At 43.0% G+C, this 24,515-nt stretch overlaps 1 protein-coding gene across 5 annotated transcripts in view; it reads left to right on the top strand.

The window, feature by feature from the left end:
• SYNPR (synaptoporin) overlaps window positions 1-24,515 on the top strand; it is a 98,136-nt gene that overhangs the window by 2,300 nt on the left and 71,321 nt on the right. The window contains exons 3-4 of one of the 5 annotated variants that reach the window (XM_086845929.1): window positions 13,363-13,435; window positions 14,532-14,641. The exons of 3 other annotated variants lie outside the window; for them this stretch is intronic. In XM_086845929.1, the coding sequence (XP_086702055.1) occupies window positions 14,603-14,641 (39 nt within the window). In that variant the 5' untranslated portion in view covers window positions 13,363-13,435; window positions 14,532-14,602. The remainder of the gene's footprint in view (window positions 1-13,362; window positions 13,436-14,531; window positions 14,642-24,515) is intronic. One more of the 5 variants, XM_086845930.1, reaches the window with a different exon arrangement.

The raw sequence follows: 24,515 nt of genomic DNA, 5'->3' as shown, positions 1-24,515 counted from the left end.
TTTTCACTCTTGTTTTTTGGGCAGGTTGGGGTGGCTCAGTAGTGACTCTGGGGTGAGCACGTCTTTATTCATGAACCTCTGCTGCTGAAATTCCTGTGTTTGTGGGTGCACACATCTGCTGGTCTGGAGGCAGCTGAAGAGGCTGTGGGTTTCTCAGGTGTGAAACTGTAACTGTTGCAGAATTAGTCTTTAGGTGTGCAGATTGCAGTTTTCCTGTAGTCTGGCTCAGACGTGGACCTCTGTCTCAAAGAGCAGGGACCTTATCTGACCTTCTCAATTTCCTACTTTAATGGTCACCTAACACCCAGAGAGAAGCTGCTGAGATAAGACTGATTCTTCTGACTATTCATAGCACTGTAATATGTCTTCATTTGTATTTCCCATGTACATTGTAATCTTATTTTCAGACAAGAAATTGCATTTAGAAACCATTAAGAGACAACATTGGCTCACGCCTGGGAAAGGTTAAGAGAAAGAAAACAACCCAAGAAACTGACTTGTAGCAATTATGCAAGAGTTGCGTTTTCTGAGCTCTACCTTCTCAATAAAGCATGTGGATCACAAATCTGAGCTTGGAAAAATGCACACAGCTGTACTGGGTGAGGCCTGGGTGTTTCCAGCTTTGAGTCAACTCATGGCATGTGCTGGGGCAGGGAAGAGCTGTTCAGAAGCTATATTTGTTCTTGCTCCTCTTTAGTCCTTTGGCTGTTACTCCACAGATCTTTGCATGAGAAGAATGTTCTTCTGAAGCTTATTTCTCAGGTAATCCACTGTGGCACTACAACCAGTAGCAATGTCACAAACACTCTTACAATGTCATTTGAAAAATAACTCTCTTATACGTGCACCTGACAATAATGAATAAGGAAAGATGAAAGAGAAGAAATACATTCGTTCATCTCCCTGGATTAATTTCAGTCCTGTGACTCTCTGGATGTGTTTACACTGCACTTATTGGGGTCTGCAAAAAGTGAGCAAGACAAGCAATTTTGTCACTTTCGGTCTATTTGTTTTGCACTTGGTGCCTCTCTGGAGCCCTAGAAGAGGAAATTAGCAAAACGCAAAGCTCTCCCCATGCAGTGTGTTGGGTATAGGAACAACCCGCTGTACTCAGGCTGCTACTGGCAAAAATATTTTTGTGAAAATGGGAACTTTGTATCTCTAGGCTGGGGGGCGGGGGTGGGAATGGGTGGTGGTGGTGGGGTTTGTGGGTGTATGTTTAATTTTGTGTAAGCCAGTACAGCTTTTATCAGGGCATGTGTGAATCATTTATGTTGCAAGACAAATCTTGTGGATGTTATGGCTTTTCTTAATAGGACAACTTGGAAGTGAATATTAGGATGTTCAGTGAACTCAAATGTGTCTGAGTTGTTTTATTTCTTACCTTTATAAAAAAAAAAACCCAAAAAACAACACATTGCAGGCCTTGCATGGTGGGCTTTTATCACTGTTCATGAGCATCTTCATGGGATGTACCAAAGAGTTCCAGAGCACTGCAGGACATTTGGACAACAAATCTCTGGGGGAAATTGGATGAAGATGGTTTGAAAAATCTGTGTATGGCGCACACAGACCAAGCTAACCTTGCTTTGCCTCCTTTTCTTCTTGCTGTGATCACTTGACTGGTGAGCCAGGAAAAAGGCCAGGCTGTTGCCTGCCTGGCAAGAGTCAAGCTTGCTTTGATGGTATAGATTCTGAAAGGGTTAGCACCTCTTGCCTTGCACACAGATGTGTGTTCAGAAGGCAGAGGGAATCTGCATCTTGAAAGACTGATAATAAGTCTTGTCTTTTGTCCTAGTGCTGATTGCTCATCTGGCCGTGGAGCGCTTTTGTTGGATTATATTTGCATGCATATGAATGGACATAAGTAGCTGCGTGCTTTCAAGTGTGCCCTAGAAAAGCCTAGATATCTTGAGACGCTGAAAATAAATGGGAAAGAAATAAGAAGGTAATGCTTGCATGAAGCATGTGTGATTAGTAGTTTGCTCTGTCTAGTGTATTATAGGCCTGAGATATTTTATAGTTGCTTCAGACTCTCTATCATATTTCCATATATTTGTTTGGCCTTTGCTTAACCAGAAGGCTGCTGGCTACTCTGGTGTGGGCAGACTTAGTTGATGGAGCAGGGTTAGCTTGCTAAAGCTTAGTGCTCCTCAAGGATGCAGGGTGGAAGAGTTGAGTGTTGGATCTTCTCTACCCACATATTGAAAGAAAAGCCTTAAAAAAAGTAATGCTTCTTACTGCCTGGTGATTTTGCTTATACAGTGCCAGGATCAGATGCTGCATTTGATGCTGGGCCTATCCATCTTGATGTGTAAGAAGCATATACACATGTTAAAAATTGTCAGGTCTTCTGATGCCTGCCTGGGGATGTAGGTACTTGGCTGTTCTTGTAAACTGGGTCCCAGTTGCTACCTCAGTGGTCTTGTATGTGTAGTGTCAGGTCAGTAAAACATGTGCTACTAAATTAAAAAAATGTAAATCCATTTCTATGGTATCTTAATATTAGAAAGGTAATTACCGTGTAACTAACCCTTCCCTATAAGCTGTCATTAATTGGATGATTTCTTATAGGCAGCTTAGTATAATGCATGCAAAATACACTACAGCTCTGGGCAGGCAAAAACTGCTGTGATGAACCAACAAGATGTGAGCATCCAAGAGACCTGAGCCTTGGGAACAGGCTTCATTTGTCCTTGGCTTTGGGCCTGCAACTTCTGGGCACTTATTGGGGTAATCTGCAGGCAGGGAACTGTCAGACAAGTTATTTTTATTAGGAAGAAGGCAGGAAGTGGGTTTTGCCATTAGACATCAGACTCTGTGGTGTGCAGTAGGAAGGATCTGAGAAGTTTTTGTAGTCTCACTGGGGGCAGATGTGGAAGCCATATGTCACTCTGCCAGTGGGACTGCCATAAAGGCACCAGAAGCACTAGCAGTGCCGACGTGGTGTTTTACCTTGTGGTCTCAAAGTCTCAGCTTCTACGAGTCTCATGATTCAGAAACCTCTGGCTTTGGAAAAAGATACAGTTTTAGATCAAGGTAGCAGAAGAAAGATGGGAGCTCTGAAGACTGAAAACCCAGAATGCAAGTGAAAGAACAGGAAATCTGTCTTGTGGTCCCATGTTTTATGCAGTCTGCAGAGGACTGACTGCTTTGCTGTTCACATCTGTGATTATCTGCATGCATATCTGGTTGGAAACTGAGAACTGTGTTTATCAGCAAGTTGCTGTTAAAATGGTACAAATGCTGATACAGGGGAAGAGAAAAGGTCAGCAGTGCCTGGCCACATTGCAAATAAATGACATCTTTCATCTGGAAAATGCCTACCATTTTCCATTTTAGGACCATGTTGTGATCATGGAAGAGCTGATTTTAAAAGGTCACCTAATAATTTGTTTAAATTCTGATGTTTCAAGCAACCCAGAGTGTGACCTGGTATCAAATAGTTATGTAGGCTTGGCACATGTGCTTGAGAGACAGGGCTCCAGGAGCAGGACTTTTTGGAGTTATGTGCTGCTAGTGTGGGAGCACCTGGGAGAAACTGGTAAAATCTCATGGTAAGCCATATCAATGGCTGCTCTTATCTGAGTGCAGCTGTTTGAAGCATTAGGAACAGAAGATGAGGAAAGAGACTCATTAATGCTAAATTTGATTATATATGCAAACCAGGTTTCTATGAAAAGAAGAACAAAAATGATCTGACTTTCAAACTAGCAGTAAGATGTGTGGAGATAGAGGGTTCTGCTATTAGACAAACAGAGTTAAAATCTCCTTGACAATTTTTATGAGGGCGATGTTTCAGTCATCACTCCTGTAAATCAGCATCTGCATAATTGGAGCTCCGGGTAAAAGCCCTGCATGTTGACATCTCTGGATTCAGATGTTGCAGTTGGGAGAGGACAGGCTTGGAGCTGCTTCTGATAAAAACCTTTTTATCATTTGGATGCTCAGGTCCCTGTTTTAACCTGCATTCATGGCACTGTGTGTGATCCCAAGGGGCAGGAGGTGTTGCTTGGTGAAGTTCTCCACTCTGCTCCAGGGGAGAGGACCTTGTCTTGAGCAGGGAAAGGGGAGAGGCAGAAAGCAGGTAGCACTGAGCTGGTGGTGGAAGACAAAGCTGCACCTTTGCAAGCCCAGCTTTCCCCTTGGGCATTGAATAAAATGCTTCTTAGTATGGGCCTGGGGTGCAGTGTGGAAAACAGCACTTGGCTGGCTGTCCAGCCCAGCAGCTGCCAGAGGGGTCTTCATGGATTTTACTCCTGGGGGGATCTACAGAGTGCTGTTAAGAACGTTACAGAAAGTAACATACAGTGTGGAGATGCTGTGTTTAAGGTGTTTGTTCAAAGTGGCATATGTGCTGCAAAGTGTGACATTGTTGCTAAGGTGACAGTGTGCTTGCTTTTTGGCAAAAGCAAAAGAATACTGAATATAGGCAAACTGTAAGATTTTGCTTTAATTTGCACAGTTTTATCTTCTGGCCATTGTAAGAAAGTTCTCAAGTTTGTGTTTGGAAGCAGTACTGAATACTTTGCTCAGTTAAAATAGCTAATAGTGCTTCCCAGTCTTAAGGAAAATACTAAATCACATAAAATGATGGGAATTCCAATTATTGTAATTGTAGATATTATTTATGTCATTGAAAGGCTTTGATATATAACATTTATTTAAGTAAGGAAGTATTATCTAAGAATATTTTATATGAACAAAACTATTAGATGTTGCATCCTTAGCAGCCTATGGATGCAGACATATCCATGGGTGCGTGCTCCAGGTTTTTGGATGGGGTATTTGCATGCATTTGCAAGTGCTCAGACCTGAGCTGGAATGGATGGTGCAGGAAGAACTCCTGTGGGTCAGGCTCAGAGGTTGGTTGTGGTGGGAGGGAACAGAGTCTTGTGTCGGACGGTTCTGCCGTGGTGAAGTATTTTCATAATGCTGCCAGGGGAGAAGGATCAGCAGAGGATTAGACTGGCGTGGCCCCTAAGGAGAGAGGGTTTTCCAGATGAGCAGCCATCTGTGGCATGAAGCAAATGCTATGGACCTCAGTGTTGAGGGCAAAGCAGAAAGGTCTCACAAGATGAATGTCAGCTTTGGCCCTTAAAGCAGCACGGTAGGTGCATGACCCAGGAAGAAGGCTCAGGAAAGGCTGAATTAATGTGCTCATTGCCCTTTATTGTTTTACCTTTTCTTTTTTCTGATGTTCTGATGGATAGATAAATGTTTCTCTGAGCAAGCTGTTCTGTCTGTGCCTTTTCCAGAATGGTTTAGCATCTGGGAGAAGGCTGTGTTAGAGGCAGAGCCTGTGGGAGCTGCTGGGCTAATACTGTGGGGAAAGGGCTGCAGCCTGAGGCATGGGTAAACATTGTGGGGAGCTCTGAGGGCTCCAGGTCCTGGATAAGTGCTGGTGCAGATGTTCCAGCCCAGTTTGGCAGGGCCATGGCAAGGCAGAAGTTGTTCAGGATGTTTTTAGTGATCCATGACGCAGAGGGCTTTTACTGGATTGGAGAAACCTCTTTGATAAGAAGACCCTATCATTGTCACCAAAATTTGCAGGAGTAAAGTAGTGTTAAGGAAGCAGGAGAAAAACTGAAGCAGGAAGATTTCAATGAAGTGTTATGCATTTTCAGAGGAGAGGTGTACAGTCCCAGACCTGCTGTCAGAAATAAATCTGATTTGACTCTCTTGCAGAAGTCCCAGTCTGTCAACTTGATCTTCATTCTGTGAGAAATACCAGAGACTGCTGGGAACAGCCTGACTTGAGTTCACTAGAAGTACTCAAAAGTCAGAAGTATTGAGGGTGAAATTCTACCCAGAAGATCTCAAGTGGCAATCCAACATCAGCAAGATCATTGGCACATCAGGAAATAATTTATAGTAACAGTTCTACTGTAGCTCTTTGAATTTCAAAGAGAAGTTTATTGTGCTTGTCCACAGTCTTTTCCTGATATTAATGCTCTGTCCTCCTGTGTAATTTCTCAGGTGATGCAAATCCGAAGTATCTTCGGCTTGAAGTGATAAGCCCCAGCTCAAATCCTTTGTCACATGTATGTTGAGTGCTTGTTTTGGGGTCCCATGTTTGACACTGCATTTGACATTCTTCATATTGGGTGAAAAGCTTCTGTGGCATCCCAAATAGCATTAAAGAAGTAGCAAAATCTTTCTTTTTAGGTTCCCAAAAACCAAGGAGACATCTGGCTTCCTGGTTCAGCCTCCCTGAGGTGGGCTGTGTGGTCCATGGCTGCCTTAAGCATTCAGCCCAAAATACTCCAGGAAGCCAGGAAATATCTTAAAGTTATTGAACAAGCAAACTTGAGAATTGCTTGAACTGTTTTCAGAATAATCTCCCTGGCTGTGTGCTGGGGGTATGCTCAAAGCAAAACCAAACAAGACAAGGCCCCCATCTGCATGCAAGATCTAAAACCACATTGTTATGTATCCCTGCTCCTCCCCATACAGAAGCCATGTTGCACACAAAACACCACTTCTTTGCATCAGTGTTTTACCCCATTTCCAACAGCCTTTGTATGGAGGGAAGGGTGTCTTGAAGTGGTTGGACGTGGCAAGGTCACATCTCCCTGTTGGGACTGCAAGGGGGAATGATGCTCTTGGGTGTGTATCTTGTGCCCATCCCAAGGGGCTTAGGTTGGATACTGGAAATTGATTTATTACTGGAGAATATGAATATAGCAGTAATTATCCTTTGAAGCTGAGCAGTTTCTCTTAGTGATTTTTTAGGGACTGTGCTTGAAAGCCAAAGCAAGCGTGGGATTCCCCCACCGCCAAATCCAGCAGCTGATAAATCCGGCAGAGCTCTCCTGATTGCCATCTCCAAGGGCAGTCAGCGTGCTGGAATGGAATTAGGACCCGGTTTGAATGAAGATGCCTGCCAAAAAATTAAACAATGGATGCCTTCCTGTTTAATTTTAACATTTTAATTAAATTCTTCGCTGCTGTGTGCCTTTGATCTTGGTGAGCTGATACACATGGTGTGTGCTGTTGTGTCGTAGCAGCATTTTGTTCTAATCTTTCACGCAGATGCAAGGATGCATTTGAGGATGGATAAAAGTGCAAAAGCTGCTCACTGCCAAGTACTGAGTGCATTGCAAGCTGCCTTTTCCAACTGGTGACCCATGGGCATGTGGACAGAGGGATTACTCACAAGTATGGCACAGTAGAGTTTCTCTCTAAACATACTGACTCCCTTTTTTTTAATCTTCTGTGAACGGTGCTGCAAGAAGAGTTTCCTTGATGGAATTACTCATTGAGAGGGTTGAGGCCAAGAGTGGAGATTTTATTGCAAAAGGGATTTAACTTCAAGTGGAATAATTAATAAACTTTGATTCTTCAGTCAGAGAGCAAAAGCAATGCTGTTATGTTGTTGGTTGGGCACATGCATCGATTAATCCCAGCCAAGTGCCCAGTTTGGGAGCATTTGGCAAGCAGTTGCCTTTCCTTGCAGCCAGGCACAGAGCAGCATGAAAGGTATTGGAAAGAGTTTCCTTGTGGATTATAGGCTGGGGAAGGTGATTGAGGACCATATGGAATATTTGTCCTTTGCAATGTGGGTTGTTCCTAAGATGTCAGGGAAGAAACTGTCATTGCTGCATCAAAAGGAGTCGTTGGTAGAGCTGCTTTGGGAAAAGAAATTTCATTTACTTGAGGGAAAAATAATTCTTAATCTTTGTAAAATGCCACTTTGGTGAGATCATGAATAGAGGAATATTTGTGACAGAAACTACATTAATTCAACAAAAAATATTTCTGTAAAGAGATGTTCTCTACAGAAATGGCGGTATTCTCCTCCACTGCATGCCCTGATGCGATGCCCCAGGCTCACTCCTTCTGGAGAAGTCAGTGATGGGACCCTTCTGCCCATTGCAATGATGTAGTCTGGCTGTGACACCTGATTTCCAGAGCAGGGGCAGTGTGAGGGGCCAACCCAAGCTTGCTGAAGGTACAGCAGTGGTGTTCCCAGGGCAGATGTTGCAAGCCCTGAGCACTGGCACTTCGAAAGAAAAGTCAAGAATTTTTTGGAGAGATGACAACCCTTCTGGAAAAAGACACGCGCGTCTAAAATGCAGAAAATTGTTTTGGTTGAAAACCATCATCTGGCATCTAAGTCCATGAGTGCATGCTGGGGTTGTAGTCTATGCATATATTGTGTGCCTATCCCTTTTTCTGTCCGACTGTGGCATTTTTCAGAGCTGTGCAGGGGCAGCACAGTCCACTCAGCAGAGAATCAGCATTCCTCCGCCTCCGTGTTTTGCTGCGTTGGCTCCGTGGGCTGCGCGCGGTGCCGGGGCTGCGGTGGCAGCCTGTCACTCGTGGCAGGCAGCTCTGCCGAGAGAGCGCCCGTTCCAGCACAAAATCTGTGCCTGTCCAGATTGCGAGGCCCTGGCAGGCAGCAGGAGCTGGCTCCACGGCGGGCCGACATATGCAGGGGACGCTGGCTGTGCCACGGGGTATGAGCCTCCTGCCACTGCTGCTTCCCAGGGATGCAGGGATGATGCCATGAAAATGAGCTCCTTGCTCCCCCGGCCCAGCGGTGGTCCCCACTGCAGGGACCAAGTGCTGTCACTGCTTTTTTCTTTCCGCTTCTCCTTTTTTCATTGTCTCCACCATGGTTTTCACAGCAGAATGACAGCAACTGGAGAGGGAGATGGGGTTTGGGTCTCATGGCAGAGCTGCACCAGCACAGCTTGTGTTGCTGAAAAATCAAATAGAAAAGCTCTTTCTGCCATATAGCTCACCATGGCGTAGTTCGCTCATTTCTAAAAATGGCTTTCCCTCTTCAAATTTATGTGCTCATTAGTGCTGGCCACCCATGGGTGCAGCGTTGTTTGTTCATGCAGCTGGAGGAGCTCTGACAGAGCTCATAAATGTTCATTGTGCAGCTTAGTCCCCCAAAAGTAGTGACTCAGCAGTGATCAGACATCTCTCATGGGACAAACAGTTCCCAGCTATTCCCAAATTGCACTGAAACCCGCGTGTCACTGGGCTGCCAAAAGGCAGGCCTTGAGTACCCCACATCTGTATTGCTTCTGCACAGAGAGATTGCTAAGCATGTCCTGGGTGTTAGGACAAGAGTACTCTTGCTTGGTTTAAAGGAGAATTTATTTTTTTCCTGGGGATTTTTACACTCCACCCCATGATGCGCTTTGGGATGCGTTCAGCTTTCTCTTCTGAATAGGGCTCCAGATGATGGAAATAAATTATCATAAATTAGAATAGATTGCACTCTTCAGCATCTCTACATCTGTCATTATGTTTCTTTAACAGTTCAGTTTAACATTTATACACACTCTGACAGCAGCTACTGGTGTGTATGCTATAAATATTGGCTTGCAGAAGACATTAATGGAGTTTAGGTAAACGTTTGATGCTGCTGAGATTCTCTTCCATATGGTGATACGCAGAAAAATCAGATTCAACATGCCACATATAGTGGTCACGTATTCCCTACGGACTGGCCTCCTGGCATTGTAGCAGCTCACCACCCCACCAAGAAAGCACAGGTGCCTTCAAAGAGGAAGGTGAGATTCTTGCAGTCTATTCTCATTTTTACCACCTGTATTTGTCTGTGATTAAAGCCAGCATGTAGCATGTGGAGATGGGAAGTGCTTGTGAAAACGAGACCTCTCCCAGAAGCAGCAGTCAGGCAACAAGATGTGGGAATGCTCTGCTTTGAGCATGTCTAAAGAAAACTCCTGGGATTTTCTGGCCCAAGGTGCCATTTTGTTAGACAGCAACCGAGTGGCAGGGTGAAAACTTTGTGCATTGCTTGGCCACAGGTGCTAAACTGTGCTAATTTTTTTCTCTACCCCTGATGCAATTATCACCAAAACTACGTGGGGGGGAGCGTGGCATGAGGGTTTGAGGAGTCTGGCTTGCATCCCTCTGACTTACAGGAGGACAAATAGCTGAGACCATCATGACAAGAAGCAGGAAGAAATATATTCTGATTCCTCTGTGTTTCTTCTGTAGTTCAACAGAATTTGGGTGTCTCCCCTAGGTTTGGGGTTTTTGGGTGGTTTGTTGGGTTTTTTTTGTTAGTTTGTTTTTTCATTTTGCAGAGGAGCAGTTGGGGGTAAAGCAGCCCAGGCCCTGCTCCTGATGTGGGGCCCTGGGAAACATCTGGCTGGTGTGGCCCTGGGGCACATCTGCTGCAGAGAGCAGTGCCTGCTGCATTTGCCCCTGTGTAATGCAATGTAAGTAATGAAGTAACCATAATGTACAAACTGACTCAAAGCAGGGCAGTCTGAGGAGAAAGTGCTCTTCACACTGTAAATTGCTAAAGGTCTTTATGATGCCAGTGAATTAAAAATCTGAGAAGAAAAAACCCTCCAGTGCTGTAAGTTCAAGATGAATCTTTTAAAAGCTGCTGGTGGGGAGGGAAAGAGATAACTTATCTGAATGGAAATGTATTTAAACTCTGTATCTTGTATAGTTCTGGGTTGCTGCAAAGCAAACAGTGTGTTCCCTGTCACTTGGAGAGCTGGAGACGTTTTTGTACAGACTGAATAGGTTTCTGTGTAGATGTTACCCCTTTTGATGTTAATCATTAGTCAGGTTTTCAGTCCTTTGCAGGTTATTTCTTCTTTTAAAAGAAGTTGCTTCAGATGTTTTAGTGATTCATTCTTGTTTTTTCACACTGGCAGTACAGAGGAGCCTGGTGTGCTCCTGCATCCTGTGAGTGTCTGGAGCCACCTTCCCCCTGACTTTGCAGAAACCTCTCTCTTGCCTTTGAGTTTCCAGGTTTTATTGTTGTTCTGACTGCTTGTGTGGTTCTTCTGCCTTAACTTTCCTCTGCTTTTTCGCTCCTGTGGAGAAAAAAAAAAGTTTTGCGAAACCATTAGCAAAATCTTTTTGCCCAGAGCAAAACCTTGCCCATGAATTTCCTTTGAACACTTACTTGTGGCTGAGCTTGAGGCTGGCATTTAGGTCTCTTGAATGGTGCTTTAAAAGAACTAAACTGTACTTAAAGAAAGGCAGCATTTACATTGGCCTGATGCTAAAGATATTTTAGCCCAAACAGCGAGATTTTTATGGTGAGCCTTGGTCCAGCAAGGAGCCCTTCAGCCTTCTCCAAGCTGAAAGAGAAGCTGGACTCTGGGGAACAGTTTCAAAGCATTGAAACTCTTTTATCATTGTTTGTTGTATTTGGTTTTTTTACGTCTCTTAATTCTTTGAGGACTGGAGAATTCAGATCTTTATAGATTGGGTGCAACTAGGACAGGTGTGGATTTCTCCATGATGCCCTAATATAAGCATTCAGAATTTGGGAAGGAATGTCCAGTGAGAGGAAATGAAAAAAATCTGTATTGGATCACTTGTCATGAGAATATCTCTGTGAATTATGTATTTAATTAACCACATTTTTTTTTTAATTTAGCTCTTATCTATACTGTAAAGATAGTTTTGGCTGGAGAGGAGAGAAAGGAGCCCTTGTTCTGGATGGGTTTTTCTGTTTGTTTTCAAATACACATGATGTTCTCATAGGAAAGAAGTCTGTGTACTTCTTTTTCATCAAACCTTTTAGCTTTCCCATATGGCTGACATTCATAAATTCTAAAGCTGTTTCTTTTAAGCTTTCTCCCCCCATTGTAAATCTGGATATGACCCACTCCTAGTTCCTACTGTCACCTGTCCCGGGCTGAAAGGCCCTTTGGGGTAGGACGGGAGAAAAGTCACACTTTCTGCATTCCAATGAGTGCTGGATCTCAGAGTTTAAAAATATCACAAGTGAAAAACATGGATGTGAGTCATACAGAAAGCACCCTTCATTTCTCAGGAAGTAAAAATATCAGAAAAACACATTCTTCAGATGTTTCCTCCTGTTGAGAGGTAGCCACATCTAAGATTTCCATTTGAAGTGTTGAATCATAAACATTGGTTCCCTGCTGTCACAGTGACCACTGGATACAGGAGACGCCTATTAAACATTAACAGCTCATGCTGTGCCAGAGCTACATCAGTCACAAGGCTCTGGGTGAGCTTTACATGAAGAGCAAAATGTGGAGGAGGCTGTGATGTCATTTCTTGGGTCAAGATACTCCAGTGCTCAATCCCAGTCTGCAGTAAATGTCCCACTTCTGGAAAGTTCTGCTCTCACTTTGGACCTAAACACTCATCCACATGTGACACCTGTATATTCCAGGGCAGTATATCTGCATGCTTTTGGGGGAGTGACCTCTTTTCAGTCATGGCCTTTATCCCTCAGGGGCTGCGAGACCATGGTTTTGTATCAGCCTGCTTTAGTGGTATTTGTGAAGCAAGCATGTTTTAAAATGCATATGCATTTCCCTCTGTTTTTACAAGATTAATATTTGAAAGGCTATTTAATACAAAAAATGCCTAAAATTGTTTAAATCTGAGACATGCTGGAGAGATCAGAGAACTCTTATCAGCTGTTGAATTAGTAATGTTGAATTAGAAGTAAGAAAATCCTTTTTAATTTAAGTGGCTTTTCTCAGAACTTTTTTCATGTTTAATATCTTCATTCATCCTTCTCATAATTGTTCCAATTTCAGCACACCCTGAGTATCCATGCAGGTGTGCACAATGCACACTGTTCAGGCCCTGATCCATCCAGCCAGGCTTTACATCCCTGAGGACCATTAGGAAGCCCCCAAACCATTTGTCTAACGTTTTCTTCTTGTGGATGAAAAGATTGAGTCCTTCATGGATAATGCCATACTTGTGTTTGAAAAACCTGCTTGTGCTGCTGTCTGAGAGATTGGAGAGATCATGAGTGCTCTTCAGTGTAGATGCTTTACTATTATCTTCCAAGAATCTTTAAAAAATTTGAACTGGAAATAACATTTGCATAATACTTTGTAAGAATTCTACCATGAGGCTCTTCAAGGGGAATTACAAGTATTGTTTTTTTTTTCTTCATAACTCTTGGAGGGGGTCAGCCTCTCTCCAGTCCCCCTTGATAGCAAGCTGCTGTGAGAGCTTGGCAGAGCAATGTGTGTCCTGGTCACATCAGATGGATCTCATTTGTGTTGTTGTTCATAGTCATGATAGGCAGCAAATGGAGTGGAGCCCAAGGCAGCCCTTTGCTGCCTGAAGTTGATGCCTGATGAATTATGGAGATAAACAAGGCGAGAGTCTACCTTTGCTTTTCCCTTTGAGTGTGCACGTAAGTGTTAGGTGGCTCACGTTTGAGAAGACAAAGTGAAATGAGCTTTCAAATATTTCCTTGAAGTTGTCTTAATTATTTCATTATAATGTAAGGAACAAAGCAGAAGAATCAATACGCCTAATTATTACATCTAAATGCAAGAGAAATTAGTCAGTGAACTCTCCCTTCTCTAGGGAGGATTAATCTTCCTATGCTCTATTTCAAATGTCTTTCAGAAAAATGAAAGGCTTATCACCTAGGAAACACGCGGTCCTAATCGCCCAGGTCTGGCTCTTGGATTTATAGACGGTGAGAGGACTCTTAGTTGATCTTCTGAAGCACAAAATTAGATTGTTTTGCTTGTATTTCACCGTTGTAGTTGAGTTTTGTAGCTGGGTGATTTGAATGACAAGCGCAGTTGGGGCATGTGCCTCATGTCACCCCAGCAGTCACCACCCAAGCTCAGCACCAGGCAGGGCCATGTGGAGGGCATGGCTTGGATCCCAATGTGATGCTGTCAGTGGGGCAGTGCTAATTAGCTCAGGTTCTCAGTATTAAGTGCTGTACTGATGAATCTGTAGTGCTTGGAGAGCTGTCTCATTGCCTTTTTGATTGCTGTGTGAGACTCCAAAACAACCAGCATTTGGCTGTGGCCTGGTGGCACGCAGCCACAAGATGATTACAGGTGTTCCTGGCACGACCTGATTCTTCACCTGAATTAGTCCCTGGATTGAAATGGCAATAATATTTCCTGCATGCTAAGTTTGGTATGGCAATAAATTATGGTCCTGTCTCTTTGCTGTTGTCTTGCACCAAGCTAATAGCATCTTGTGATACTTTCTACTAGAGTGCTTATAAGAATTTCAGGCTGTGATACAGATGTAAAGTGATTTCAGATTAAGTGTTACGTTAATAAATGAATCTTCAGCCTCTGCCCTCCGTAAGCTCTGACTTTCTTTAGATTTTGTCATTTGTAGTCATGTGTTGTGGTGGTGGAAATACAAGTCTGGAAGAACTAAGATGTGCTTCCCAAAAATAATTCCAGATTTTTGCATAGGCAGATCATGCCCAGGAATAGAAGGCTTGGGTTTATTCCTTGCCTGCAAATCCAACTTAGTGTAAAAAAGACTCAGTAGCTGAAATATGAAGTCTAAATAAAAGAAAAAAGGGCTGTTTCTTTGCATAACGCTGGGGAAATCAGTCTTACAGTTCACAAACTGAGATGACAGCTAGCTGTAGGGAAAACTTCAGTCCATCATTATTTTGCATCTTTGGGTTGCTTTACTCATGGCAGTTTATTAATTAGTTTCTATTTTGCACTCTTTCTTAAAAGAAAAATATTTCAACTCATTGTGTATCACCCTGTACCTTTCTTTCTTCCCAAATTACTCTGCATCGTGGTCAGTTCCCATCTTCCCTGGCTGTTGAGATGATTAACTGGGTGATGCTGACTGGAGGGCATGGGACAGGCCACTGATGTACCACCTGATTATGTGGTCATGGAAACCCCTGGAGGTAAGACCTCTTATCAAAATAAATTGGGATTTTCTGCCAACTAATGTTGGTGAAGCTTGCGCTAATGCTAGATTCTGATGGATGATGTGCTATGGAAGCCAATTAGCCTTTGCTGATAAGCTAGACTTTGATTAAGCTCTTCCAGGCTCTCTCATCACAAGAAACATGTACTTCTCATTGAACATGCAAATGTATTTGCAGTGTGTAATTACAAAATTTTCTAAAGGAGTGACCTATTTTAAACAGGGCTTTTGTTTCACTCTTATTCCTTCATTGCACTCACCAACTCAGTCACACAGGCTAATTCAGCAAACGTAATTGACTGGTTTTAGGAGTTAAAATATCCTGCTGTTGAATGTTTTATGCTTCAGATATTGATTATAATGAAGACCTCTGTGGTGGGTACGCAGCTCTCTGCAGCCACTCTGAAAGATTTGCCCTTTGCTGTGAGCCTTTGGGATGGGGAGGGCTGGCAGTGCTGGGATCTGCAGCCCCAGCCAATTTAAAAGGGATCTTTTCCCAGTAATGCTGAGAACAGACTCTGTAGCCATAGGCAGGGATAACTTAGGCTGCTGAATGTGCAGCTCATTGCAGTTAATGGGAATTCTGTTATTGATCCAATTAGCTGCTGACTTGTTTACAGGGTGATTGTTATAATTAAAATTGATTATGGCTGTATATCGTGACTTCAATCTTTGATGCTGGGGATTTGGATATGATGGCCTGCCTCTTGCAGCTTATAATGGATTATGAAGAGCATCAAGGAGTTAATGTATTTTCACACTCCTCAGTCACATTTTCTGTGTTAGATTCTCATTTCTGGTGCTGTTAACTGAATGACACTATCATGGTGCTTACCCAGGCATACATATTTTGATGGCTTTAGTCACTTTGCGAAGAGATGGCGTGAGCTCATGTACCTGTCTCTATCCATATCATGGTGCTTTAGGAAAAAACCTAGAAAATGGACATTTTGTTTCCAGGTATTCATAGTTGTAGTCCTCAGCTGTACCAAAGGCATTCCTATAGCTGTCTGCATGTACCTCCTAGTTGTGGTGCCTTTAGTTTATTCCATGCCTAAGAGCATGGAAATCAGAGTTGTATTCTGTTGTACACTGATGGGATCAAAGTTTGGTATAGTTACCATTTTCTGATAGAAATGCCTTCACAAATTCTCCAATCAGAGCAGTAGAAACACAGAGAAATGGGCAGTGCAATGCCCCATCTGCACTTTCCCTGTTGTCCATCTCCTCTCCTGTGGCTGTGGGGTCAGAGGGTAGGAGTGGAAGGAGCAGAGCAGGTTGCAGATGCACCATCTCCTGTGATTTCTCCAAACTCCCAGTGCTGCACTGACACCTGGGGTAGGGGTAATGGTCTGTCAGGGTATGTCCCTCCTGTCACAGACCCTCTGAGATGCATGGTTTTTAGGAGAAAAACAAGGATTTGACTGCTGCAAAAACCTGTGGCTGAGTCTGATCCTGCAGGAGCAATCTGTGTGATGCAGGTTTTGCCCCTTTTGCAGGTTATCATTGATAACTTCACCTTACAAAGCCTTAGCACTGGGGCTGGTGGATTAAAAAAATGCTGGATACAAGGAGCATGGTGGTTCTTCCCTTCTGAGGCTTTGCTCCCCCAGTCTCTGCCCTCTTGCTAAGCCAGCTTCCTCTGCTCCTCACATGGATATTCCAGGATTTCAGCTAATGACCATAGAGAACAATTCCTGCTCTAAAATCATGTGTCTATCCTCTTCCAAATTAGCAGTTTTCAGGTACCCCACTGGACATTTGGCCTAAAATAATCTGAATATTTCTACTGTTTCATGGTCATCAGCAGCTTTCATGACAGGCTCTGTGAGGCCACAGACTGAACACACACCATTGCAGCCTTTATTAAAATTAAATTCCACCTATGGTAGGAGTGTTGCAAGGGAAGGTTTCAGGACTGATGTCCAAGTGTAAACACCTGAATTATAAATTAAATTCTGCAGCATTCTGGCTTAAGAATTTTTATGAAATCTTGAGAATTGTCATTCTTTCACATTCTATCAATAGTAACTGCGAGCTTGAGCATATGCTGCAAAAGGCATTGAGGTGAAGTATTCACTTAGAGAGAGAACACAAGTGCCTTTTTCATCTGAGGCAAATTAGCAGAAAAGGAGACAACTTCCAGCAAACTGTAGCTTCCGATCTACAAGCTGATAAAATCTGCATATTAGTCACAAGTTATTTTTCCAGATTTCTAGTTCATTCTCTTTTCTGAATTAAAGATGCTGAAATTCCCTTTCAGTCTCTGTTTCATAACTAGTATACTTGGTGGGAAGGGGAGAAAACAAAATCATCACCACCACCATTATTACAGCTCACATCCAGCAGGTTGTGAATTGGCTGGGTTTTTTGGGAGTAAATCTAAGGAAGAATGCAATCTTTATTGTGACCATGTTCTGTAAAAATTGGATTTTTCTCAAAGAAATGTTACTTTATGACAACAATCTCCCATCTGTTGGATTATTAAATCCAAACCCTTTCAGTTTTTAAAACTAAACCCTTCATTGCATGGGTTTGGGGCTTAGCATCCCAGCACATCCTGTATTATCACACTGGACTTTGTAAAATCTGAGGTAGGTGTGCACATTGTGTGCAAGTGTGAAAGCAGAGAGCCATTCTGAATCTTTGCAGTGGTGGATGTGTGTCTGTCCAGGGCTTGCTCTATACTGAATGAATTAATGGTACTTCACTGATTTCACTTGCCTATCAAGGGGTTTAAGTGCCATGAGCTTTTCCCAATTGCAGGAGACATTCCTGGCTGGGAGAAGGTGTAACATCCCTTGCCTCATTTTGTAGCAGTGAAATTAAGGTTTTCTTGTATCAGAAAGCACATCCCTTTTTTGTGTAGCAGTCATCAGAGAATCAGCTTTTCTGCCAGAAGTAGCAACCACTGGCTACAGCATGGGCGTTGCTGCTTAGGATAATTCATACGGGTGTTTTGGCTGCAATACTTGGCTTTTTACAACTCTGTAGCATTACAGTGACTGAGGACATCTCTTGTGCTTCACTTCAGTCACAGAAGGTGTTTTCTGCACTGTTTTGGCATGTGCTAGTTTGTGTAAGAGTTGCTGAGCCTGAGTTTCTGCCACATTGTGAGGTCTAGAAACGTATTGCTGTTCTCAGTGTTGCCCGTAGTGCAGCTGGCACAATCAGAGCAAGGCCATAAAATGAGTTGTCCCTCATGGATTTTAATACTTCTCTAGTTTGGTGCCACTTTTGGTTAGTGTATGTAATTTTTGATTGGCTTTTACTGGGTTTTGTAGCCTAAATTTAAATTGTATTCACTTCCCTGGCATGAAGGGATGCACAAGAGGGAGGGCGCATCAGAGGTTATCAGGGAACATACACAGGATTTGCAGACTGGGAATATTGACCTACAAGCAGAAGACAGCAAAGGCCAGTTTGATATATACAGCTCATGGTTCCACTTTAATTGGGTCGGTTTGTGGCAGAATGCTCTTCCACTCTATGCATTATTTTTCCAGAAAGAAATCTGCACTTGTGCTTTTCACTGTCTGTCTTTTTCTCCACACCTCTCTTGTCCCAGTTTCCCTGCCTTCAGCCTGATCATTGCCTAGAGATGTACAGGCATTGGTCCATCACTCATGAGGAACATTTTTTTTGGTTGAAATAAGTCTTCCCAGAAGGGCTAACATAGCATTCATATTTTATTCTTCCAATTCACTCTGATGGATGTAAGAGTTGAAGTGAATCTGCACATTTAGATACAGCAAAGACTGTTTTTATCTCTGATGAAAAACTAAAATGCCATTTAAGCAGAATGTTTGCAGTAATTTTCTGTGTATGTGTGCAAAAAGGCCATAAGAAGTGGACCTTATCGATTTGATGGCACTCATTATCCTAGAGCTATTTTTTCCACAGGGTCCTTCTACCACAGTTCTAGACTATTTTTCTCTTAAAATTTGCTCTGACATGTTTGTGTTTTGGAGGAATTTTCTCTCCACAAGATGAAACACCATCCTGTCATCTAACTTATTTCTTTATTTTTTCACTTGTGGCAAATTCATGGAAGTTAAATGCTGAATTCATGGTGGGCTCGGAGGAATGCATGATTGCATTAACCTTTATGCACTGTTTTATACTGAATGCCCTCTGTTTATTTTCTGTTCAGGAAAATTAATTGATTAAGCCATGCAAGATTTTACATCTCCAGTGACATGTCATTAATAAAGATAATGTTTTCTAACATCTATATCATTGTGGAGTTTTTTTAATAATTATTGTTTTCAGTATGACCTTCATGTTGGTTTTGCCTTTTGGTAGGTGGAGCAAGTAATGATGTTAAAACAGTCTGTAACACTGTTGGGGTATAAATTGCGACTATTGTTGCACAGAGTATAGAGGCAATGGGTGATTTCCATGCTGCCAAAATTCTACTCTTCTGACAGACCAGTGTATGTAAAATACCTCGTGGCTGAAGGAATATTTCAGGAAAAAAAAACATGTTCTGCAAGAAGCACCTATGCTGTAGGAGGTGGCCTAAACAAACAGGCTTAGCCAACATCTCAGTGTCTGCACCCACAAAATCCAGGTGGGAATCTAGCTGGGGCGGGTACCAATTCTCTCTGAGTCATTCCTACTGGGTGGCATCACCATGGGTTGTCATGACCCATCTCCCTGACTGCAGCAAATCTGCCTTTGGCAGTGGATAGAAGTTGATTTTTTTCATGTTACTGTGGCAAGAGATTTACAGTTATGGCTCTGGATGCATCCAAGGCAGAGAATGAGGGATGAGTGTGTGTGCCCAGCATGGAGCTGGGCTGGTACCCATCACCTGGGCAGGATACATGCTGCTTTTGGAGCAGTTGCAGCTGAGATACTGCCATGCTGTGCTGGAGTATTTTGATCCCTGCAAAAGATTTGGTTGCCATTCAGCTGGATTTCCTACAAAAATAACCCCAAAGCATTTTGGATGATAGGAGAAGCTTAAGGCATGGTTCACAGGGAAGCATCTCTGGAACTGAGCAAAGGAGGTGAGACAGCCTGATTTGGTGGTGATTTTGACATGTGCCCTTCCCCTGCATCTCCTGGAGGCAGAGAGGCTTCTGCTTGGGTGCTGAGATACAGGAAAGCCTGCAGGAAACCTTCCCTGGAAGCTAGGGAATTACTGTTCCATTTTAAAAATTAATCCAGATATTCTTCATTTAAATTTATCTTACCTCTCACATGCTTAAAACTTCTCTACCTGAAATGTGCAATGGAAAACCATTCTGCAAGAATCTGTAGGTTGAAAAAAAGCCTAAACAAGGTATTTCTACAGACATAATAATTTTTATTTTCTAAAATCAGACTGTGATTGGACTCTGTCTCTCCCAGGAACTCGTTTAGAGCGGATATATTCTAAAGATTTAATGACCAGAAGCATTTTCCTTGTTACACAATTATTTTTTTTTTTTTTTTAAAGTGAATACTCATAAAACATGGGCAAAATGTAAAGCTGAAAGAGAAGCCAGGAATACTAAAGAGAGAGAGAGCGCTTGCTTGAAAGTGTTGGCCAAGCAGCTGTTCATGCCTCCTATTTAGCATGAATGGAAGACATAGCCCTGATTAAAAATGGTAGGTAGCAGCTGCACAGCCTGGGCTAAGGATTACCAGATGGTTAACTCTGATTGACTTGTCTCCATGGAGCTCAGTGGGGAGGGAGGAATGGAATATCTGAAATGTGATGAACATGCTAGGTACACAGTTTTTTTATAATGAATGTGCCAGATTTGTTTACATGCTTCTTGAATAAAATATGGCTGCTAGCTTGACTTAAGACAGACATCTTTAGTACATGCTATGTTGCAAAACCTTGCTCTTTTGATTGTAGGTGTGATGATTCCCCCTCATCTCTCCCCCCCACACCCCGGTGCTGTGATACAGCATAAAATAATTGGTTGACAGAATGTTGATTCTGCAGCACGGGGAGGATTTGCACAGATGGGAGTCAAAATATGTCTCCTTGCCTTATGCTAATGCCACCACAAAGGTTAGGGAGAAGTTCAGAGCTGAATGTGGAATCCTTGTGCTGCTTTAGCTGTTGCAAAGTGTTTGAAGTCAGTACCTGGAGGAAGAAGATCTGGATCCAAATGCTCTGTGTGTCTGTTCCCTCTGTTTTACAGCAAAAGGGTACCAGCACTTGCTACATATTCATCATATTATGGTGCCTGTGTGGCTGCTTTTCTTTGACATGTGCCCATGGTGGCCAAAGTGGGATTTTTTTTCTACCCTGGAAAGGGCTAGAAATCACAGATATCTCTAAAAAACTGTGGCAAGAGGATGATGCATCAATGTGATTCTGAACAGCATTTTCTTAAGGGGTTTGGCTACATTTCTTACAAATGCCAAACAATTGTCCCTCGTTTAAACAGCATGTTCTGTAGGGCTGTAGCTATGTGCAAGGTGGTGATTTCCTCATAAAACCTGCTTTTGGGGTGGTAGGAGAAAGTGGGAATTGGTCAGTCGAGGACTAGAAAGGCTCACCCACCTCCTCTGGACAGTCCCTGGGAAGTAGCAGCCCCATGACTTGGTTTCCCCTCCCCTCCCTTTGATCTCAACTCCTTTTGTTTGGGCAGCAGCTCTCCCAGAGTGTTTTTGGAGAAGTCCTGGAGCTGTGGCACCCTCAAGGCCATGGGTTTCATGGGTAAACAGTCCCTCATGCTTCATCCTGTAGTTTCATGTGATTACCCTGACTTGCACAGGAGATAAAAAAGTTGCAGATAACTAACAATAGAGGCCAGTAATTTAGAAAGTAATACTGTAGCAGGTATTTAGGAAAAAAAAAAAATAGTAATAACAGTGAATAATTTAGAAATTCCAAGATAAATACCATGTTTGAGGGAATGTGTCGCCTCCAGCTGTGGGGAGTGGGAGACGTTGATTGTGTTTCTTTATCCTCTGTGTTGAACATTTTTACTTTGTGTTTGCATTACTTTTTAAAAGCAAAGTACAAATATGTCAAAAAGATGGAGCTGTCGGTTGTGCCAACTCATTTCCTCACATTTGAGTATGAATGGAATTGTGATGCCGATTTTTCTTCATAAATGCTTTTAACCTAGAAAAAATTACTTCTGAACCTGTGACACTTAGTACTTTATTATTGGTCTCACCTGAATGTTGTCACTATATACAAACACAAATAAAATGCTAGTTCAAGCTACTGATATTGATAAGCAAATGTGGGGGTTTTTTATGTGGTTGATTTTTTTTATTATTTTTTTTTTGGCAACATCGGAGCCTTCCTCCTTCTTCCCAAAATACAAAACCAAACCAAGATGCCATCTGATTTTTTGAAAGTGACAGAGTCTTAAAAGCAATGATTTGAAGTCTCATTATACTCAAACAATATTGCCAAAGAGGGAAGATTGGGCTGGGGATGGTGGCCACAACCTCTGCCCCTTTGTGGGATAAAATGTTTGACTGTGAGTTTCATGATCCTAGTGTAAGGAGCATCCTGGCTCCAGAGGCACCACAGTATTTCCTACATGTTTCAAGTGTAAAATGAAAAGCTTATGAGGAAAACAAAACCATTTTTTCCAGGCTGAGCATGAAGACTGTGAAGTTTATGGTGGGTTTTGTAAGGCTTTTGGTCTCCCCTTGGGAACTGAGCCATTTGGATGTGGTGGACACCCACGCTTGGCTCTCTCGAGGTGGCAGGGTAGTTGTCAGGTGTCCTTGTATTTCCTTTCTCCTGTATGCTGCTAGAAACCTGATTTCTGGGGAAGACTCATCTTCAGCATGGTCTGCTTCTCAGTGTACAACAAACTGGATTAATCTTGAATATCATGGGCCAGGTAAGAGATGAAGGTGATAAATTTGTTAGCAGCCACACTGAAAAGGCTGAAAATTCTGCATTTATGGAGGTTAAGCACTGTTTGTGAAAATACACCTTTATGGTTGGGCCACACCTTGCAAAAGCAGCAAAAGAGGTGGCCTGGGAGAACTGTCCTGCCTGGTGTTGGATTTTAAATTTTCTGATAGCAGAGAAAGGTATGGAAAAGTGCTGGTGTGATGAGAAACTGCTGTACAAGAGGGAGACAAAAGAGGTTTTTCAGGTGTAATGGGCACACTTAAAAATAACACTGCTGTTTGGATGCACGAAGGGGAGAACAGCTGTTTGAGCTAATGAGCCAACTTGGTGTGGCTGCAGAGAACTGCAGCCTTTGGCAGCACAAAGCTCCTCTGCCAACATGGAGGGGAGAAGAGAAGCAAAGGCAGTTTTGTGAGAAAAGGAAGGAATTGATGGGAGGTGCTGGTGCTGTGCTTCCACGGCATGAGTCTTCAGTGACCCTTGTGTTGCTTCAAGCCCTCTGCGAGCCAGGGAGACTGGGATGGGATGGGAGATGGCCCTGGTTGCCACAGCTGGGCATTTCATTGTGTGGCCACCACCATATTCTCAGGGGCCTGTCTCAGAGTGTGGGGCATGGGAGGAGAAAAATCTGCCCTCTTCTCACACATGAGGGTAATTTCTGCCTCAGTGATGCTTGGCAAAGCCACGTGTGAAACAGCCTTCATGTCTCACTGAAAAAAGACAAGACTGCCAAAATTTTGTCTGTTTTGAGTCAGGAAAGAATGTTTAAATCTTGAAAGTCTGTTTGCCTTGAAAAAGATACCAACACCCCAAAACTCAGATCTGGTCAACTGAAGTACTTTGATTTTGATGTGTTACACTGTCTTTTTCATGTGTGTATAAATTTTGTAACACAGTATTTTTCAAGCAAAACTGTTCATTTTGAAAACTCAGAGCAAGGATTTTGACAATGTAATAGATTTCTGTAGAGAACATGTCATCCTTCCTGTCTACAATTATGTGGGACAAATCAAAGCTTTAAGGGAAAAACACGCATGTGCAATAATAGTTCTTTGGGACTTTCCAGCTGCATCATTTAATACATTATTTCAATTTTAATAGAAAAGGAAAAGGCTAGTGTAGACCCGTGTGTTTTGAGAATTAATGACAATTCCTTTTGGGGCTCAGTCAGCTGGTCTCTTGTTGGTGGGAGGGGAAGATGGACCTTCTGCTGTCCCAGCAGCTTTTGGGGGAATGCTCAGGACCATGTCCCACTGCTAACCCCACTGACAGGAGCCTTCAGAACGACATGGCTGATGACACCACTGTCACAATCCCAATGGGACATGTGGCTTTATCTGCTGAAGAATGAAGAAATGTAGAGGCATGTGAATGCTGAGGAGCCAGCAGCTGTGCAGCCTTGGCTCTCTGCGGGTTCCTCATTGCTGTTGGAAAGGCAAGGAAGGGGCACAGGTCAGGCTGGCAGCTCTTCTGGGAAGAAGTAGGATTCACAAAGTGATCTTGGAAGAAGTGCCAGGTCCTGGAGAGGACAGGTTTGCACAGAGTCTCCTCATGGGTGCTGTTGTTTTCCTCCAGAAACAACATGCACCTGTGTATCAGCTCTAGGGCAAAGGGGACAGGAGTGAGTGCACCCTGCAAAAGGTGTGTTCCCAAATACAGAGGAGCCTCTTGCCCCTTGGGAGGGGACATGCCCCTGTGCAGCACTGTGTTCAGTACTAGTGCTGTAGCTACTTCTAAAGAGAGAACATTCCTGGCCATCAGAAGGTGGTCAAAGTGTGTGGGGAGGATGGGTGGAGCTGCAAATGTTTCTGAAGCTGCCCTTGAAGGTAAGTGTTGATGGCCATGGGTTTTTGTGTCATTTACTGCTGCATGTTGTAAATACCAATAAATGTGAAGTGTTAAACTGTATTGCTCTGGCACAGTCCTGTGTTCTGGTGGTACAAGGATGCTTGATGAATTCCCTGTGATAAAATATTTTCATTTTATTGAGCTACACATCAATAACTGCTTGATGGCA

Source organism: Cyanistes caeruleus, chromosome 11 (genome assembly GCF_971803275.1).
Source record: "Cyanistes caeruleus chromosome 11, bCyaCae1.hap1.1, whole genome shotgun sequence".
NCBI classification, from domain to species: domain Eukaryota; kingdom Metazoa; phylum Chordata; class Aves; order Passeriformes; family Paridae; genus Cyanistes; species Cyanistes caeruleus.
The sequence above is the reverse complement of the archived record's forward strand: the minus strand, read 5'-3'. Positions and strand labels throughout refer to the sequence as shown.